The sequence below is a fragment of the Cibotium barometz genome, chromosome 58, assembly GCF_041138505.1.
Source record: "Cibotium barometz isolate CiBa-2024 chromosome 58, ASM4113850v1, whole genome shotgun sequence".
In the NCBI taxonomy this organism is placed as follows: Eukaryota; Viridiplantae; Streptophyta; class Polypodiopsida; order Cyatheales; family Cibotiaceae; genus Cibotium; species Cibotium barometz.
The window spans coordinates 18,426,257-18,444,856 of NC_141103.1; the positions used below are offsets into that span (position 1 = coordinate 18,426,257).

The 18,600-nt window shown below is 40.3% G+C and overlaps 1 protein-coding gene across 3 annotated transcripts in view; it reads left to right on the top strand.

Annotated features, from left to right (window-relative positions):
* The first annotated feature begins 10,394 nt into the window (after nt 1–10,394).
* The window catches only part of LOC147605992 (protein BONZAI 1-like), a 49,713-nt gene continuing 41,507 nt past the window's right edge, over nt 10,395–18,600 (top strand). Inside the window, exons 1-3 of one of the 3 annotated variants that reach the window (XM_086792377.1) lie at nt 10,399–10,745; nt 11,587–11,694; nt 11,777–12,017. In XM_086792377.1, coding sequence (XP_086648503.1) covers nt 11,880–12,017 — 138 coding nt within the window. In that variant the 5' untranslated portion in view covers nt 10,399–10,745; nt 11,587–11,694; nt 11,777–11,879. Of the gene's footprint in view, nt 10,746–10,789; nt 10,809–11,586; nt 12,018–18,600 lie in introns of those variants that run through there. The other 2 variants (XM_086792378.1, XR_015265014.1) reach the window with 2 other exon arrangements.

Here is an 18,600-nt window from a genome sequence, read left to right on the forward strand (position 1 = left end):
TCCTTATATTACTTTACCCTTGTGGACCTTGCCTTTACCTTTGTCTCCATGGCCACCCTTTGGACTCTTTTAGCATCCTTAAATTACTTCACCCTTTTGTACCTTGCCTTTACCTTTATCTCCATGCCCTTTGGACTCTTTTGGTTGAGATGGATGAGATGTTCCCATGTTGCTCCTCATGGGTGGTATCATTATCTCTATCTATTCGTTTATCTTTGCCTTGGTTTCCTTGGTCCTAGTCTTTTTGTTAATCCTTTGGCCTCATGTTCCTTATAAGCCAACTTTGCGAAATGACATTAGAGTTATGCATAGACTCTTATTTATAAAGAATAAACCCAGGTGCTCCACCAAGCATAAAACCAACAAGTTTTCCAAGGTACTAATAAATAAACTTGGACATGAAGCAAATGCCATCGTATAAAAATCAAGAAGTTTATGTAATATTGGATGGATGTGATCGAGTCAAAATCCTCACCAAGTATTTCTAAGAATGATGGGGTAAGCCATGTTAAATTAGTTGATAGCATTGAATTAAAACTAATGGGCATTTCGCATAGTCTGAATATCAAAACAACTGGTTTAACACCTTTGTTGTGATGAAATTCCAAACAGAAACTAGAAGTTTTGATGGCTTTCTTAGGGTCGTCCATGCACGAGGGATGCTAAATTAGTCCATGACTAGGAAACAAATTAAATCTACATGAGAAATAAGGACCAAAATTTTAAAATTAACCTACACACATAAAAAACTTATATCACAAGTAAAGAACAATTTGTGGATGAGTCTAACACCACAGGTAACAATAATATGTTCCAATGAGCATGTGTCTAACTTATGATAAAACCTATGAGGAGGAAACATATGACCTACTTCATAGTACAAAGGATTCAGAGGGGATTTGATGAAAATTATAACAACCATAGACCTAGCCACTATAAGAGGAACTTTAGTTTGTGGATTTTAACAATAACTACGTTGCTTCACTTTAAATGATGAGTGTTCACTCAAGATATCTAAACCAAAAATTTTAGTGACAATCACCTTGCTCTATTTTACATAATGAGTTTTCTCTGTGAATCCCTAAGCCAAAAATAAACCATGCTTTTGCTAAGGTATGGCTAGGCTTCCTAACTTTAAAAGATATAGACAAATATGTGTATACCTGGACCATAACTTTGAAAGATATAGACTAAATGTGCATACCTATACCATAACTTTAAAAGATATAGACTAATATGTGCATACCTAGACCATAACTTTTAAGGATATAGACTAATATGTGTAGACCTAAACCATAACCTCTTGTGCTTTGAATCTTGATAAAATTAACCCTCATCCCAACACGTGAGGACATTCCATTCACTGTTTCATGCAACTCTGCCATGTGTTAGATATCTCAAAAAAGATATATATATTGGGATTAACCCTATTAACTATAGATTCTTTATGCTTGATGATACAATCACACTTTAAAAAGAAAGCATGCTTGGATCTGAGTGGGTTGATGCAACCAAATATATTATCTACTTTTTGGATGGGAAATAGCTACACTGAAGATCCATTCCAAAGAGGTGATTGTACTTTTTATGTGATGATGAAGATCTGATAATGGAAAGTATCTCTACTTCACCTCCTGCATAAGAAAAATCCTCATCCTAAGATTCCCTTCACACTCAAGACCCATCTTCATTAACAATAGTCTCCAACTGTAATGAAGCCCCTACTCCCCCCAACACCTGAGGACCAAACCTCACACCAAAAACAAGAATGACACCGTTTACATTTCGACAAGGATATCAAACAAGCGCCTCACCTTTGTGCTCACAAGTCTCTACATTGACAATGCCCAACCTCATTAACTACATCTAGGGACTCACCTTCCACAAGCTCTCCTTGAATAGCCTCTAGTGGGTACTAAAGCCTCTCCTCTCCACTACTTTAAAGGGGAAATTGAAGTTTGGATCCCAAAGAGAACTTGAAGAGGCCAAGAAAGAAACTCAAAAAGAAATTGAACTGCACCATGGGGTACCATAGCCAAATCAAGAGAACTAATTGTACGAGCTACCAGTCATGAACAATAGTTCATGCCAGCAAGGTTGCTCAAAGACCAAGGGTACTACAAGGGAAATACCCTCATGAACAATAGTGCATGCTAGTAAGGCTGCTCAAAGACCAAGGGTGCCACAAGGGAAATACCCTTATTCGGCTACCAAGTAGGCATAAGTCCCTCTTCCTCAACAAGCCTCTAGGAATAACAAAGAGGAAGACACAAATCAATAACATCTTGGCAACACGATCCTTAAAGTGAACCAAGATGGGTAACTAAATCTACAATGGTAACACCACTGTGTGGGATGCCCAAGTCAGTACAAAGGAAAATATCATTGCCATAAACTAGCACCTAAACTTCTACACAAACACTAGAAATGATTTGGTGGCCCAAGGTAAAGAAAGGAGAACCTTTTCCCAATAATGGGAAAACCACAAGAACCTACTTGCAAGAAGACAAATAAAAAGGAATGCATATGCAAGCATGTTTCCTTTTAGGATGCCATCATTAAGAGTCATAGATTTTCAATCTCAAGAAATACAGATTTCATCACTTTAATCAATATCACAACACCAAGTGTAAAGCTGAAATGATGATGCCAAGCTGAGAATAAATGAATGATGACCGAGGTGGCATAAAACTCCTCTCAAGAGGCTTGATTGTGGAATACAAAAGATTGATGTGCCCAAGGCTTCGAGAAAGATATGATTGGCTCATTCTCTTTCATCTCTAAATGTAAAAGCTTTTGCTTTAAGTAAAGCAACCTTGTTAAATTTGTTGCTTTATAGATACTTTGATTTTGTGATATGGAATCCCATGCCTCTGGCTTCTCAATCATACTTCACCTCTAACTTTGCTTGCTCTCTAGGTGTCAAACTCCTCATTGTCTCTATTGATGCCTTCTTTAATTTCCATTATCTTCTTCTTGATTGTCTTCCATGTGGATATCATCGGCGTTCTCTCTAGCCATATGGTGATGCCCCATATATCCATTAAAAAAAAGCTTTTTCATTTTGTGATATGGAATCCCATGCCTCTGGCTTCTCAATCATACTTCACCTCTAACTTTGCTTGCTCTCTCTAGGTGTCAAACTCCTCATTATCTCTATTGATGCCTTCTTTAATTTCCATTATCTTCTTCTTGATTGTCTTCCACGTGGATATCATCGGCGTTCTCTCTAGCCATATGGTGATGCCCCATATATCCATTAAAAAAAAGCTTTTTCCTTTTGAATTTATATATTTTTTACCATACAAAAACTTACCATATTTGATATTTTTTTACCATAAAACAACTTACTATTTTTTTGGGCAATACAAAAGCATCTAATCTTTCACCCATGTTTGTGTAACATGAATAATATTTCCAGTAGTGTATTTGATAATGGTCACGTTACCTTGCCAACTTCAATGCCAATATGAGGAGAATACATAACAAGCCACATGTTTATTAATGGGAGCTTATTCTTGTGGGGTTTTGTTTTCTTTTATTTCCCATCTTTGAGCTCTTGGATTATTCTCTTCCATATTATGATTGAGAGAGAGGATTCTTATCATCACTCCAATTATGCTAGCTCTCCGTGCCAAATAGCTTGGAACGAAAAGCTTGCATGAAAAAAACTAGGTTTGCACTTCCAATTTGATGATGACAACCATTGAAGAAGCCATTACTTGCTTGATTTTTTGTTGATTTTTAATGAACCCAAAAGATCCGAACATGAGTACTTGCTTGATTTTATGCTCATTTCTAATGAACCCAAAAAAATCCAAACACGATTACTTTGCATTTAAATTGCTTCTTAAAGAATTTGAAAGTAAAGGTTGCTATTAGACTTGGAAAAGATTACAAAAGCCAGTTCTTGAGGCCATTTATTTCTTTGATTTACAACCTTTCCTTTTTAGATAGAAAGAAACAAGAAGAAATTATGATCTTGTATGATTTGAGAGTTGCACCTCGTAATGGAGAGTGTTCAATGAAGTTCCATGATTTGGGCCAAGGTGTTGTTATCAATGCCTTGCTACTTGAGGTGGACGTGGTGCACCTTTAGCACGAGGTAGGATGCAACTTTAATTACTTAAGGTGGATGAGATACTACAAGGCTATGAGTAGAGGGACAATTACAAGCGTGATGGTGAGCTAATATTAGAGCAACATGGGCAATCACAAGTGAGATGGTGAGCTAATATTAGAGCATAAAATAGGTTTGGGATTGTTTCCCTAGTAATGATGATACTAATTGCTTTTATGAAGGTAATCGACTGCTTGGAAAAGGAGAGCTTACTTCACCCAAGCTCATAGGAGGAAAACACTAAGCTCTAATACCAGCTATAATAAAATTTTAATGGAATTAGTGCATTGATTAATTAATTGGTGCTTTGAGAGTTGCACCTGCTAATGGAGAGTGTTCAATGAAGTGCCATGGTTTGGGGCAAGGTGTTGTTATCAATGCCTTACTACTCAAGGTTAACATGGTGCACCTTCAGCATGAGGTAGGATGCAACTTTGATCACTTAAGGTGGTGGATAAGCCACTAAAAGGCTACAAGTGGAGGGACAATTGCAATTGAGATGGTGAGCTAATATTAGAGAGAGATGGATAGTTACAAGTGAGATGGCTAGCTAATATTAGTGTATAAAATAGGTTTGGGATTGTTTCTCTTGTGATGATGATACCAATTCCTTATGAAGGCAATTGATCACGTGGAAAAGGAAAGCTTACTTCACCCAAGCTCACAGGAGGAGAACACTAAGCTCTAATACCATCTATAATGTCAATTTTATAGAATTAGTGCATTAGTTAATCTATACAGTGAACAATTTGTATCAGAAAGAATCACAAATTGCATTACCACTAAAGAAGAACTTTGATTATGATGTCACAGGCTTTGGGCTTTGATAAATAGCCCTCAAAATGAATGTGAAAGGCCTTCGCCCTGGAGATAACTATTCATAATAAACCTTAGTCTATGAACCATTATGTTCTAACACCTTAACAAATAAGAATGTCCTAGGCAATAAATAAGTAAGAGTTATCCTTCACTCTCATTCTTGTTGGGATTTTCCACATGGTTGAAAGCCACTGAGACCGTTTTCAAATTTTGGGCCAAGCAATCAAAGGCGATGAAAAGAAAGCCTAGTTAGGCTCACAAGGATTCAAGCCCTTTAAGATACCTCCTATTCTAGGGACCACATTTAGTCTAATAAATAAGCTCCCCCCTCATCTAAGGAAATATTGCTTAGATAGGATCTAGTGTTAAACCAAATTTCCCTAGGTCGATGTTAGTGCTCAAACTCTATACTCTACACTTTATTACTCATGCATTCACCGATGTTAGTTCTCAAACTCTACACTTTAGACTCTATTACTTATTCATACTACTATGTGATCTTGCGTACCCTCTCTACTAAGCCACCAAGGTCCACTCCTCCTAGTTTTTCACAAATCCATCATTTTTTAGCAATCCTCTACTAAGCCCACCAAGTTTCAGTTCTCCTAATTTCACACAAATCCATCATTTTTTAAATAATTCTCTTTGTCCAACAAGCCATCTTCTTCTCTTTCATCTAAAAAAAACACTTTAGTATAACATCTACCCTACCATATAGCTGGAATTGTGTTATCACCAAAGATACACAATGAGTTGTTTTTTCATCTCCAAAAAACACTTTAGTATAAACATAGAGCTATCATATAGCTATCCATGAAGATACATAATGGATTCTAATTAAGATTAGAAAGAAGTTTTTTAGAAATAATGTGATAAAAGGGACTCTAAATACTAACTCCTCACCTACCTTGAAGAAAGGCTAAACTAAGGGGATACTTATGCTCATAAAGAAGGTTTTGGAAATACTAACTCCTCACCTACCTTGAAGAAAGGCTAATATCTAGTACCCTAGCTTCTCTTTATGCCTCTCTTTCAGTAAAGAGGAATTTTCAAAAGCCGGTTTTTAGCATGAAAGATGGGAGGAGCCTTGAAATTGATGGTCTACTCGTTAGAGGCCTATAAAGTGTTTTGGAAGGATGTTAAGAAATAAGTATTGATGTTTTTGAAGTTATTAGTTGAATTTGGCACTTTACCCATGAATATCAACATTGTAATCATTGCATTATTTTATGAGAAAGGAGAAAAGGATGCCCTCTTTAATGGTGAGACCACTTACTATGCTCATTTCATTGTATAAGATATTTACAAAGGGTGTGAAAATATGCTCAGTTCACTGCATAAGATATTTGCAAAGGGTTATCTAAGAGGATGTGAAAATATATAAACCTATCGATTAGTATAACGGTTTCATGAAGAGGAGATACATTCTACATTCCATTAATACTTTGATTGAGGGTATGAAATATGCCAAAGAGTGTTAATTTCCATGGTTGACATGACTGATTCGTTGGCATTATAACCTTAATTTTTGTATAAGTGTGGTGGCACATCTGTGCATTTTCGATGGGTATTCACATTTTAAAGCATAAATCTATGAGCCAAAACCACCTTATAGGAAGATGCATGATGCTCGTATTCTTCCTGATTTGGGCCATCATCTACTATTTATATGTTGGTAACCATCATAATAAGACCTTAAGGCTCTTAAAGCCATGTGCAAGAACTTCCTATGGAGAGGATATATCTACAATCACAAGATGCCCAAGGTTAAATGGGACATTTGTTGCACTCTAAAGGATGTTACAAGACTGAGTATCCTTGATATTACTATTATGGCCTAGAGAATGTCAATAAAATGGATAATGGGCATTTGGGAAAATTGAAGAAGATTAGAGTCTTTTTTTTAAAATCAAATACCACAAGACCTGGAAGAATCTTCCACCTCACTCCATCCTATTCCATCTAGTTCCTCTTAAAGTCACCAGTAGTTGATTTGATTACTAGTTCCATCGCATACAATGGTAATTATATGCAATGTAACTAGCAAGCAAATAGAAGACATCTTTCACTTATTTTTAAGCTATCCCATAATAGGTTGTGTGGATTGGGCACAGAGCAACCAATGTTGGTTTTGGCAATGATACTTGTTTGTGATGTAACAAGCACAAATAGAAGATATCTTTCACTTATTTTTAAACTATCCCTGAAAAAAAAGAGTTTAAGATCTCAAGCATGTACTAATTAAGGTAGTTCATAACTACTAGCTACATCAAAATGATTTTTTGTTGGGTGATGCTTATGGGGGCATAACATTTGCCATGTGGAATGTATTGTTAGCAAAAGCTTTTTGGTGAATTTGGTTTGTTAGAAACAACAAAGTTGTTTTAAAAAGATACTAATCCCTTTTATTTGGAGTGGAGTGTCACCTACAGGTGATCTAATTGCAATTTAAGGAGGACTCTAAAAAGTTGAAGAATATCAAAGTGTAAAAGGACCCTCTTGAAGCTCTAGCCACTATGTCATATGCGAGTCTACTACCCTACCCAAGTTGCGATTGTTCATAACATTTTCAAATTCAATGTTTTGAATTGGACTTTGCAATCTAGTGCCAACAAACCGAGTTGCATTAGCATCTCTCTCATTTGAGCCAAGCAGAAAAATACACTGACTTTGTCATCATGGTGGGAGGAGACATTCGCTTAGACCGTAACTAATGGGATTATATTTGGCATTGTCATTTTGGTATTCTACAAGTATGTTTATGTGCAAACAATTAAACTTTTTGGTTGTTTTGTGACGAGGCACCTATAAGGTAGGCGACTTGTACATACATCTCTTTTTACCTATTTTTTCTAATGCCAGCTTGACTAATGGCTCATATGTCTTTTGCAAAGTGCAACCAGGGGATGACCCACCTTGATTTTCTCACAACAATTTGTACTTAAGAAATTCCTTTAAGGAATAGTACCATTTCAAGAGTACTTCATAAATAATAATAATAATTTAGACCTCACTAAGATTTAAAAAAATTATAAGTTTCAAACCTTATTAAGGTTAAAATAGTTTTAACAAAGGGGCTCTAAGAAAATTACAAATGCACTTTGTTTTACCTTTGAAAGTGATAATGGTCAATAACTCACTAGTTAAACATGCCTAATAGATTGGGAATACCCCCTAAACACATGGAAGGTGGCTTGAGTGAACACTTGAGTGTAAGGCTTTAGATTTCTATACCACCTTACACATGATCTGATACTAGTTTTAATCCTCATAATAAATGATAGTGACTATAAAGTTCCATAATTCAGAACCAAGCTCATGGACTCACTAATGTCCTTCACCTACACTGAGAAACTAGTCCCTTGATTATGTATATAGGCTCCATGCCCTTATTAAATGGGATAATTGACTCTCTAATAAATATACATCATATCAAGAGTTTAATATGACACACATAATACTATCATGGTGTTTTTCAAGCAACTAGCATTTGACATAACTAAAAACACCCTAAAGTCATTGAGAATGCCAAAACCATTTACGATGCAGTCTTTATGTCGTGAAAAAAGCACTAGTTTCATGTGTAGATTGTATTGTTTACTTGCCTTGCACTAGTTTTTTACTCCCAGCACACGTGGTATTTTTACGTTTAAGTTGGGAATCAACTTTATTCACATGGAATAAATGTAGGTTGCTTTGTTAAGTCTCATTACTTATAATATGGGATATAGTGTTATTACTGATCTCAAATCATTGAAGTGACTAGATTTACTTACATTAACAAATAGTCTTGTTTTTTTTAAATGAATTTAAAAAGTTAATATACTTCACAATCCTTACTTATACAACATGAAAAAGTGGCACAATAACCCTATCAAACCACTAGAAGTGGCTTAGGTGTGGGCACAAGGGCACAATCATTCATGAGAAATGCCTTTTTGATAAGATCAAGGCACACTTTTTCAACATAAGCATGCCCACTCAAAAAACTTAGTAAATATATAGGAAAAAGTAAGTGGAAGTATGATATGAAAAGATGATTTTAGCAAAGCACATGCCATAATTGTATATATGTTTTTTTTTTTGGGGCGAGGTGGGGGGAGGGGTTCCTTATTGTTTGTTTATAAGTAGACTATACTTAGAGGGAGGAGAGACCCTTTTATTTAAGATGCTTTTCAGTGAGAATCTCTCTTTCTCTCTCTCTCTCTCTCTCTCTCTCTCTCTCTCTCTCATTTCCCCCCCTAGTAGGAGGGCGTTGCTATGATGCAAACACTAGCACATTAGGGAGCACCATGAACGAGGGCGATAAGCTTTCATTTGTGTGCACAATTTCTTCACTAAAGGAGTCTCCCACCACATTCTAGACTAAATGGGTTTCCTGCCTCTAGGAGGAGATCCTCAAGCTAAAATGAGATAATTATGAGTTAATGGAGCAACCCCAAGTAGCCGAACACTCTCTCAAAGTGGCGGAATCGCATAGAAGTAGAGAGTTAGCATAGTCATGTCCAAGAGAAGCTAGGCCATTACAATCTTATGTTGCTTCGCCATGAGCCATATATGAATATGGGGGAGATTATTTATCATGTCCAAGAAAAGTTGGGATGTGTATAGTCTTACCTCACTTGCCATGAGATGCATTGTGGTGGATGAAGATGCTTGTTGAGCAAGGAAGGTCTATAAATGTTCCATGACCTTTTTTATTGAAGCATTGTGAAGCTAGTTGGTGGCTTTACACCATATGTATGATGAAGCCAAATTGTCAAAAGTGCCATAATCTAAGTAGTACAGGCATCAATTTTGCCTTCACCATATGAATGACTGCCATAATCTAAGCAATACAGACATTAATATCTCACATGCATGTGAAAATCCAAAGATGCACGCTCAACTTTTTCAAATTCTCATGAAGCATGCTTAGTGCATATGATAGAGTTAAGCAAAATGTATAATGGTTGGGCATTGACTAGCTCTTACATTTCAACTAGGCTGAATTCTTCTCCACACTTGTATAACCAAGTTTTGGGCATTGATTGGCTCTTACATTTCAACTAGGCTGAATTCCGCTCCAAACTTGTATAGCCAAGTTGTCCCTATAGTGTGTTCATCCATAGTTGTGTGAAACAGTGTCTGCCCGCTCAAAAATTGCTCATTTGACTAGCCGATTGGGAGAGACAATGGCCTATCGTTGATTGTAAAGGCACCATAACACAACCCCAAAATTGGCCTTCGCCCACTATGAGAGACAACTACTAGGTGACAAAGGGAGAAGTAGGCCCATATGTATTTGGAGGCTACCCAAGATTCCAATGCAGATGTGAAGGCTAGCATATGTGAACACACCCCTGACTCGTGTGTAGTTATGCAATTGTGATGAGCATGTCAAAAAAAAAAAACACACACACGTGTCTTTTGTCTTTTCTAAAGTGATGAAGGCATATATCTTGACACATACTCCAATCTAGGTAGGTAAGGTCAGGTCATTGAAAGGGTTAGTTCTTCTTACCAGGGCACGTAGTCTAGTCTGGGGCCTGGGCTAGGTCAATTTATTTTTCTTCAGCGTTGCCAGAGTCGCCACGCCTGACTGGCATGGCCTGCAGGAGGCTGCAGCCTTCTCCCTCTTTCCTTTTGACAAAGCGTTCTCTTTTTTTGCTCATGATCAGCACAACGGCGACGGGGTCTGCAGCTGCAGCACGGTTACTTCACATGCAACAGTAAACAGGGTATATGAACCTGTCTTTATAACCTTCCCCTCGCAGTTCTTAGTGCAGCTTTGCTCACCTCTCTTCGTTGGGACTTGCCAGTGCAGGTACTCGCTTCCCTCTCTTTGCTTTTGATGCTTTGCAATCTTGCCTCTTGCTTTTCTGCAAAGGTTGGAAAATGCACATATTTTTTTTTCATTCATGTTGCTGGAGTATATTGTATAACCTCATCATCCCCATTGCAAGTAGCTACATTTTTGCATCGCTCACAGCCTCATCTATTTAACACGATTTGTAAAATTGTTTGCTATGCATCGTCATAGATCGTGACGCAAGAATCAATGCATGAGATCACATTATCTATGTGTCGTCAGCCCCGTTGCGAATAGCTAGATGTTTGCTTTGCTCATGGTCCCAGCATCTACACATCTATTTGACATGTTCCATGTGTAGTCGGCCCCATTGCTTTGCTTTGCATCGTCTCCACATAATCCAGGTGCAATCATCTCCTGGTAAATAGCTAAATGTCTTCTTTGCTTTGTCATAGATCGTGGCCTGGGCATTGATGGCGACATGATACTTGCATCCCCATCACAAATAGAGAGATGTTTGCTCTCTATTATCATGGCTTTTGTTGTCATTATTGCCAGGTCTATGTGCTTTTGCCATCCTGCACCTACAGGTCCTATGATTTAGATCTTTGTTTCCCAATGTTTAAATGAATCTGATGACATTGCGCAGCTATTTATCCTATATTGGCATCTTTCTTTTAAAAGTTTACAATCAATCCAAATTTTCATTCTAGGAGCATTCCTGAAAGGAGTATAAATGTGTCGTGAAGTCATTGAAGGCCCACACAAGCTAGGGCTTTGTTATCTTTGCAGCGCATCTTTTTCAACCTCTATAAGTCATTCCTCTCATTCTCTTCAGTCATTGGCTTCTTTGCAGGGAAAACTTTAAGCATTGGTTTCATACATTTGATCTCCGCGTATTGCTGATATTTTAGACTTTGCCTGGAACAAGTTCAATGCTCTCCAAAAGCTTCAGTTGATAATTGTCGGTATTGCCATCTATTTGATCATCAAAAGTTCAGTTCTATTTCTGGAAGCCTCTTATATTGGCATCTTCTTCTCCTCAGACCTGTTGCTGTTGCTGTTGCTGGAAGATTTGGTTTGCATCTTATGTGCTCTTTTAAAGTTTATGTGGAAGAACTTAAGTTGTAGCTTTGCCAGAAAGAGAAGATGGGTTCATGCTTTTCTAGTACAATGGGAGGAAGGGGTTCGGTTGGGGGGTTTAATGAGCAAAAGTTTAATGGAGGGGATGCTCTAGAGGCCGTACGTGTACTTCATGGAACCCGTGGTTTGTCATCTCAAATGGAGGTTAGTACCTTTGTCTCTTTTGTTGTTTTATTTCTCTCTCTCTCTCTCTCTCTCTCTCTCTCTCTAGGATGGATAGAGGAATGTACATGTGCGCCTGCACACAGATCCCCTCTCTAGAAAAAAAAATTGTACTCGTGTGTGTGTGTGTGTGTGTGTGTGAGAGAGAGAGAGAGAGAGAGAGAGAGAGAGAGAGAGAGAGAGAGAGAGATTGATTTGATTCTCTCAATCGAATGCATTTTATATCTTGCTAGATAAACTAAAAATTAAAGATTTTTTTAGCTTTATGTGTAAGTGCCAATACTTGGTTGGAAGTGATTATTCTCAAACAAGTATTTGATGCTCTAAATTGTTTTTAGAATGCAATTAGCTCGTCAAGCACATAGATATACATACATAGGTGAATCGTGTCCCAATGGCCAAGGAAACTCATCTAAAACTTGACGAGTTTGCGAGTTGCAAGCACATCCGCGCTCTCCCCGATACCGGATGCATAATGAGATGAGATGAAGTACATCTCTCCGTGGAAATATGCAACCACGCCATGAATACTCCTCTTGCGGGTGTCGCTCCATTCATCCACAATGAGGGAGACTCTGTTCCTCCCCCATTGTCGCTTTGTGTTGTTGGTCGCTTGCCCTACAATGCGCTTCTCCTTCTCGAGCAATGTAGTGCCCAAGCTCTTAGATGAGAGGGACGTATAGGTTGAGTCATACTCCCTAATCTTCTTAACCATGGCCTTGAAGTATTTCGACCTATTCAAGAAAGCAATTTACTAATGAGAAGGGGACTAGTATGATGAAAACATGAATGATGAATTGGCGATGATCGATCGCACTTACCTAGCCGCTTGAAAGGCAATGTGGTCGTGGAAGAAGAAGGAGGTCACCACCATATCGACCACCTCCTTCAACTTGGGGTTTCAATTTCTCCAAGTGTAGATTGTCGTTGTGGGCTGCGCAAGGGTTGAGAGGCTGTGGAGATGGAGGGTGCCAGCGTGATGGATGGAGCAACATTCTGACTCGATGGTAAAGGTGATGCCATGCATGATTCCGATCCACCACATGACTCCATCGTAGAGGGTTGAGTTCCTCTCCTCATCGTCGCAGGATCCACGGCCACTTGTGGTGGTCCTTGCCGCCTCGATCGTCTCGTAGACAGCAAGCTTGTCAAGAAGTTCTGGTCTCTTTTTGGGTGTGACATTTGTGCAAAACCGCACCTCATGCCCACTCTCATGCAAGAGGTGGACTCGCACTTTGTCGGTACCACCCATTCGTTGGTACGGACAAAGCTTGCATGCCCATGGCTGAGAACCGCCTTCATGAGCGGATGGGGTGTAGTTAACCTCTTTCCACCATGTCCATCCCATCGTTCTTCTACGGGAAGCCTCGGCACGTGAGGAGGATGCCATGGTTGAAGATGGCTTGAGAGAGGGAGAGCCTTGAGGGAGCAAGACTAGAGACGAGTGCTTGTGTGAGGCTTGGAAGTTGGAAGGGGCTTGAAGGAGAGAGACTAGATAGTAGAGAGTAGAGACTAGAGTGCTTGTGTGAGAGGCTTGGAAGTTGGAAGAGGCTTGAGGGAGAGAGACTAGAGAGTAGAGACGAGTGTGCTTGTGTGAGGCTTGAGGGAGAGAGACTAGAGTGCTTGTGTGTGGCTCGCCGCTTGAAGCTTGAGGCTTGAGGCTTGAGGCTTGAGGCTTGAGCAAAGACTGAAGAGACTTGAACTTCTTTGAAGGCTTAAGGTGTGTGTGTGTGCTTGTTCTTATATAGGGAAGAGAGGGAAGAGAGAGGCAAGCCGCAAGACTCAAGAGAAGAGGCAAGGACCAAGGGCTAAGGCAAGAGGGCCACTGCAAGATAGGGAAGAGAGCGGTAAGCCGCAAGACTCAAGAGAAGAGGCAAGGGCCAAGGGCTAAGGCAAGAGGGCCACTATGGGTCCTTGTGACCATGGGCTAAAATGGCCTAAACATGTCCCCTAGACGGCGCTCCTCAAACGGCTAGAAAACGGTGACAAAACTGATTGTTGGAATGCACAACGGCTAGCTGTCGTCCCGCACAGAAACCGTGCCACATCGTCCCGGCTCGGAGCTCCCCGTCCCTTGTGAGAGATGTCTCCAAGAGGGACGTCCGTCCGTCCTCGTTTTTGTCTTGCGTCCCAGCCTCTCGTCCCCTGTGTCCCTAGTGATTGATGTATACACGTACACGTATATACATGTACTCATGTATTTGTTGCATGTGTGAAAGCCTTGTTGTATTGATCCATAGCCCTAAGCATACTTAAGAACATTGATGCTAATTATCATATGATTAAGATACAAAGAAGAGAGAAGAAGAGAGATTAGTGTTCAAGTTTTCTTGTATTACTATGGTACAAAAAGGTCATTGATGCTTGTATATGCTTTAGGACTTGTGGTCAGCCTATGGGTTGATCCTTAGCCCTTCTGCTTATGCTCTACTACATGTCATGATGAAACAATGATGAATATGACTTTTATGTTAAATTGTGATTTATGCTTATATATGTGCTAAGGGAGGCAGTTGGCTAGAATAAGGTAGAAAGTGCAATGAGTACATAAAAGCCTAGGGCAAGGTGCTCAACACACATAAGTGTGTTGACACGGGGGAAAAATCTGTGTCAAGCCACAGGGAAAAAGTGCCCGTGAGTAAGCTGGGTTCACACCTGAGCCAGCCGGGAAGGGCCGGATGGACATGACCAACAAACCAAATGCTGTCGAACATAATCATCAATGTCTTTACGCATGTGAGGCCAAAAGAAATACTTTTCTAAAGCTTGAGTAGTGGTAAGAATGTCTCTGTCTTGCATAAGGTGGTACATGATATTTTTCCAACACATTTTGCCTTAAGTTTTTATGCACACAAAGGCGGTTGTGCATCATCAAATACCCATCACGTATGGAATAATTCGGGACTGAATTACCCTGCTGAAAATCAGTCCATATATGTTGAAAATCATCTGTCTGATAAGTATCTCGCATATTTGAGAGGCCTTGATGATAGGTCACAGTAATGGCATGAACTTAGCCCTTAGGGAAAGCTTATTAGCTACTACATTCTTCTTTTCGGGAGTGTGAAGAATCTGAAAATGAAACATAGAGAGGAAACTTATTCATCTCATATGCTTTTCAGTTTGAGTAAGAAAGTATCGAAGACTTTGATGATTCGTCTTAATAGTAAATTCAGCTCACAACAAATAATGCTTTCATATCGTGAGAGCATGACTGATTGCTAGAAGCTCTTTCTCATAAACTTGTAAGTGAAGTTCTGCATGTTGCAATCGATGGCTTTCGTATGCAATATGTTCTTCTTGGTTTAATAAGACATCAATATTTTTTCCAGAAGCATCGCATTGAATAGAGAATGGTTTGTGCAAATTTGGCACAATCAAAACCGGTCTAGACATGATGGCTTGTTTTAAACCATGAAAAGCCTTCTTTTGTACATCACCTTATGAAAAAATTATCTTTTTCTTGGTGAGATCATGTAATGGCGAAGCAATTTCAGTAAAGTGCTTAATGAAGTGTTGGCAATACGAGCATAATCCCAAAAAACTTTGAATTTCGTGTATCGTACGCAACTCTGGCTAATCCTTGATTGCCTGCAATTTGACCGGGTCCATGCATACACCATCCTTTGGTACAATGTGTCCAAGATAGTGAATTTTTGATAAGAAAAATTCACTCTTACCATTTATGTAGAGCTTGTGACTACGAAGCTCTTCGAACACAATAGCCAAGTGCTCGCGGTGTTGTTCATCTTTGGAAAACACAATGATATCATCAATAAGATGTCTATGCTTTTTGAAAATCTTGTCCATCATTTGATTGAACGTGGCCGGCTGCTGCCCCTGTCCTTTGGTTCAGCCGACCAGTACTGTGAGCAGCCGACAGCCTTGTGTGCAGCTAGCAACACCCGACCTGCAACCGACAGCCATCTGATCTTCAGTTAGCTCTCCACTCCTTTCTCCAGTCTACACTGCCTAAAGTGCTCTGTGCTCTATCATCCTGGTTCTACCTGGTTCATACTCTTTATCTGGCTGCCTCTTCTGGATCAGCACCCGAGAATGTCCATGGCATTTATCATGCACATGACAATCTTGTTGGGTATAAAGTTCCAGTTTCGCCTCCGGACCTTGATCATCGCGTAGCTCTTTTCGAGAGCTTCGCGGCCATATATTTACTTGTACATTTGGCCCCCATTTGGGCCTTGTAACGGCATTCTTTGTATTTGGTCTGCCGGGCGCCCCATAAGTTGGGCGCCCGCCCATACCCTTGTATCACTATAAATACGAGGTCTCCCTTGAGCCTCAATAAGACATTCAAGATATTCTTGAGCATTGTGTGAGTTCTCTCTCTCTCTCTCACTCTCACTCTTCTCTATCTCCTCTGCACTTCCTTGGCTAAGGCTCTTGTGTTTGAGTCATTCTCCTCCAACAACTGGTATCAGAGCTATGGAGGGAAGCTGTATGCAGAAGCTATGGAGTTAGAGGTGTCTTCCACCACTTGACTATGGGATCGTCAAACACCTCCCTTCTATCATCAAGATGGTGCGTTTTTTTTCTAGAGTGCTGCTCTTTTCTTTTTAACGCAGGAGCCTCTTTTGTGGTTTTTCCTTGCTTTCCCTTTCTCCTGCGTTTTCTGCTCCACCCCTGCTACCCTTCTGCTGCGTTTTTCCTCTCCCTTGCTGCCCCCTTTGCTGCGTTTTTCCTCTCCATTGCTGCCCCTGTGCTGTGTTTCTGGTGCTGCGCTGCTGCAATCAGCAGCGTTTTTGTTGCCTTGTTCTCTGCCTGCTGTACGGCTGCCATCAGCAGCAGCTAACGCTGCTGCCAGCAGCCCCACGACTACCAGCAGCAGCTAGGGCTGCAGCCAGCAGCCCCACGACCACCAGCAGCAGCCAACGCTGCAGCCAGCAGCCCCAAGGCCACCAGCAAGCAGTCCGGGCTGCAGCCAGCAGTCCCACGGCCACTAGCAGCAGCCGACTTTGCCTCCAGCAGACAGGATCTACGAGCAACACCAAAGACAGCAAGCATTCTGCCCCTCGGCGGGTTTACATCGACATCCGGTGATTCTCTTCCGCCGTCACCTTCACTTGAAGTTGTTTCATCAATCTACAAGCATCCTACAAGTCAACCCATATCTGGTACATAACATCTTGCTATTACTTACTTTCTGAAGTGTCAGTTTGATAAGTCATGGCGTCTACAAGTGATCTTAAGGGTCTACTAGAGATTAAGAAGTTTGCAGGCACTGGTTTTGATCTTTGGAAGGTGAGGATTCAGAATATCCTCTATCTGCGGGAATGTGATACTGCACTTGAGCAGTTCAAACCCGCTGCTATGACAGATGATGAATGGGGAATCCTGAACAGAAAGGCCGTTGCCTATCTCCAGATGGCTGTTGCTGATGAGGTTCTTGTAGACCTCAAAGGGCTGACAACAGCCTATGCCGTTTGGGAGAAGCTGAGAAGCACCTATGAGATCACCACGCCAGTGAACCAGGTACATCTCATCAGGAAACTCATGAATATGCAACTTGATGATTCTAAGAATGCAGTAGAGCATATTACTACTTTCACAGGGGTGCTTAATCAGATGCAGGATTCTGGATTGCCTGCTTTTGATGATAAGTTGAAAGCTATCTTTTTGCTCACTACTTTGCCTGACTCTTGGGAAACACTTGTGGTGTCACTTGGGACAAATCCCAACCTAACTTTTGATGGAGTCAGGGGTGCTATTCTCAATGAAGATATCCGGAGGAAGACCTCAGAGACTAGCGGTTCTGCAAATGTCTCACGAGGGAGGACGACCAAGCGGGGAAATACTACTACCAATTCAAAGGGTAGAAGCAAGAGCAAGGGCCAGCAATCTGATGTTACATGCTACCAGTGTGGTCGTAAAGGCCACAAGAAGCCAGATTGCAAGTTTTACAAGATGGAGCAAGACCGGAAGAAGAAATCCAGTCATTCAAATGACAAAAAGAAGGAAAAAGAGAGTAATTCCAGCAAAGCAGAAGAGTTCGAAAAGGACAAGAGCAAGGCCAATGTGGCCTCTGGTGTTGTCATAGAGGAACTGTCTGACTCAGATAATGTGCTATGTGTTTTTTCTGCTAATGCACTTGATGTTCATAACTTGCATGTCACAGAACCAGATGTTATTCATGCCTTGATGTATGAATCTGATGTGCTTTCACAGACTTGGATTATTGACACGGGTGCCTCTTTTCATGTAACTCCTATCAAGGAGTGTTTTGCAACTTTCACTGCAGGCTCCCGAGGAAAGGTGTTCTTGGGGAATGATCATGCTTGCAATATTGAAGGTATGGGCACCGTGAATTTGACTTTGCAGGATGGTAGTGAGTTTGTGCTGCCAAATGTGAGGTATGTGCCTGGTTTGAAAACCAGTCTCCTGTCTGTGGGCCAGCTTGATGCCTTGGGATACACGGTCATATTTGGAAATGGCACATGGAAATTGACCAAAGGCACAAGGCTGATTTCAAAAGGATGCAAGAAAGGAACATTATATAGCCTTCATGGTCAGGCTTTGTCTGGTAAGTTTATTGCTTTTGCAGAGGTAC